This window comes from Cajanus cajan, chromosome 7, assembly GCF_000230855.2.
Source record: "Cajanus cajan strain Asha chromosome 7, NIPB_CcT2T_4, whole genome shotgun sequence".
NCBI lineage: Eukaryota > Viridiplantae > Streptophyta > Magnoliopsida > Fabales > Fabaceae > Cajanus > Cajanus cajan.
Genome location: NC_138523.1, coordinates 39,023,542 through 39,026,114, shown reverse-complemented (window position 1 = coordinate 39,026,114; position 2,573 = coordinate 39,023,542). Strand labels below are relative to the sequence as shown.

Sequence of the window (2,573 nt, the reverse complement as noted above, 5' to 3'; positions counted from 1 at the left end):
GAGTGAGTTTGCATAAAACTTTAGATCCAAACTTTAATGTCATTATTATATTAAAACTAAAAAACAATATTTTTGATTCACTAAGCACAACCTTATTTTCATTTTTATCTGATTACACAATGCCTAATTAATAAAATAAAAAGTTGACTTCAAAAATCCCTATACATAAAAGTCCAACTTTAAAATAATTTACTAATATGAAAATTCTAATACTGGTAAGAAAAGTTGACTATCAAAATCATTTAACATAAGTGGAAATTCTAATACAGGTAATGCTTCAAATTTAAGTTTTATAAAAAATTAAAAAAATCGCACCATCCAAAAAGTTAATTTATGTTTGGGCAAGCATTTAAGAAATTATCCTATGTTTAAAACAGTTTTATCATTCTATTTTTTTTATTATATAGAATGAATACTTATTTAATTTTCAATAAACATAGACCGAATATATACTCTCTCTTTTTACGATCAAAAAATATACTCTCTCTCTCTCTTTTAAATAAAGACCGAATATATACTAATCCAAATGCATATGCATAACGCACGCGTCTTTTACTGAATAAAGTATTTTAGTTAACCGTGTTTAGATAGTTGATTAGAAGCTAAATGATAAATCCAAACACAAGATTCGTTTATTTTAGAGTTAGATAAAGCTGATTTTAACAAGATTAATTTTTATTTTATCAAAACAAAGCTAAAATATATATTTAAATGAAATAAAATTGAGCATGAGGCGAGGACAAATTAACACGGCAAAACATGAAAAGAGGCTGATTAAATGCAATCCTGATAAATAAGTTGTGCACAATGTCATGCTTAAAAGGGGAAAAAAATTAAAGTTCAATAAAGCGGGGGTAATTCCGTCATTTAACAGGGTTTGGTTTTTTCGTAATAAACGGAACTTCTGAAGGGTTAATAAGCAGAAGCAGTGCTATAAATATCGAAGCCCCTCATCCGCAGCGCATTCTCTTCTTCTCGCATTTTTTGCTTTCGTTCTCTCTCTCTCTCTCTCTCTCTTCGTCGCTATTCTCTCTCTCTCTCTTTCTTTCAATCTCTTTGATTTTTATTTTTTTTTAATTTTTGTTAAATCTTCAAAAATTGCCAGATTCCGGCCACACCTTTTCTCCGGTCCCCCTCCTGTCACATCGTCGGCGCCATAGCGTGCCCCATCCGTTTGGTGTGAATTTACTATTTTACCCTTTTATTTTTTTTTCTTCCTATTTTGCCCTCGTAGTTTTTCAGCCGAAGATAAGATAATTACCGTTGTTTTTTTGGAAAGAAAAAAAAGTATTTGTGTAGAGTTTGGTTTTGGAGGGTGGTTTAGTAGTGACGTGGCATGCGGACAGAGAGCCATGAATACCAAAACGATGCGTCTCCCCCCTCGTCGCGTCTTGACACCTAGTGCCACTACCAATAAGCGCAAAGAGAGAGATGACCCGTTTGACAGGCCCAAGCCCATACCCGCTCCACCCAAACTACTGAAGCCGGATAGGCCCGGCTCCGAGCCCATCTCGGCCAACAACAACAACAGCAAGTCCAAGGCCGGCTTGGACTGGAAGCCCTCCAATCAACTGCTAGCGGGCTACCTGGCCCACGAGTTCCTCACTCGGGGGACCCTACTGGGGCAGCCGTGGGCCCCACCGAAGGGGAAGTCATCGGAGGAGAGCGGCGGCGAGGAAGGCGAGGCGGCGGCGACACCCTGCCGGAAAAGCGAAGAGGAGCGGGAAAGGTACGCCGAAGTGGCGGGCTTGTTGAAGGGTGGTGGGACCCAGCTACCCGGCGTGGTTAACCCCACCCAACTCGCCCGTTTCTTGCACTTGTGATCTAACACAACTGGGAGAGACTCCTTTGGGGACACGTGGGACCCTCCCATTCGCTGTGAAATTTCTCCCCCTTTTATCTTTTTTTTTTTTTTCCTTTCTTAATTTTGAGACACAAGCAAAATTTTCTGATGCATGCAACTTGTATGTATGTATGTCATCCCTCTTCATGTATCCATTCTCATGCCAAATACATGCTTTTCCTTTCAACATTTTTCATTCCTTTGTGGTTTTTTTATGCTCTCTTTTCTGAACAAATCTACATGTTTATCTAATTCCTTGCCTTTTGCTTGTTTATTTTCTGCAATTCTTCTTCATCTCTCTCCTTTCATTACATTATTGTTACAAGTAGAATTAATTAGTCTCTGTTTAACGAAATCGATTCGAGTAACGCGCGTGCCACATTTTTAACGACATTATGATAATAATATTAAAGAGAAATAGTATGTATCCTTATGTGCTATGATGGAGTTTCAGTTATAGCAGAAAAACTGTGTCACTTCAAAGCGTTTGTGTTATTAATTCTCGCATACACGGAATCTGATGCCAGAATCGTAAGGATATATCATATATATGTATACGCATGTTTTTATTATACCCCTTTTTCAGATTTTGTGTTTGTGGTTTATATAAATAAATATATATTTGGGTAAAGTATAATGTAGTGTGATGTGGGGATATCCCAACAATTCAAGGTTAGTGGTGGCTTTACAGCATTGAGAATTTCAAGGTTTGCAATGTTTATTAGGCTTG

General features: G+C 37.3%; 1 protein-coding gene across 1 annotated transcript; it reads left to right on the top strand.

Moving 5' to 3' along the window:
• The first annotated feature begins 961 nt into the window (after window positions 1-961).
• LOC109793684 (uncharacterized) lies at window positions 962-2,039 on the top strand. Its single transcript, XM_020353143.3, has one exon. The coding sequence runs from the start codon at window positions 1,353-1,355 to the stop codon at window positions 1,821-1,823; it is 471 nt and encodes a 156-aa protein (XP_020208732.1). The 5' UTR covers window positions 962-1,352; the 3' UTR covers window positions 1,824-2,039.
• Window positions 2,040-2,573: the final 534 nt, after the last annotated feature.

Excerpts from the sequence above, each read along its gene's own strand:
- LOC109793684 (XM_020353143.3), top strand. The coding sequence starts at position 1,353 with ATGAATACCAAAACGATGCGTCTCCCCCCTCGTCGCGTCTTGACACCT.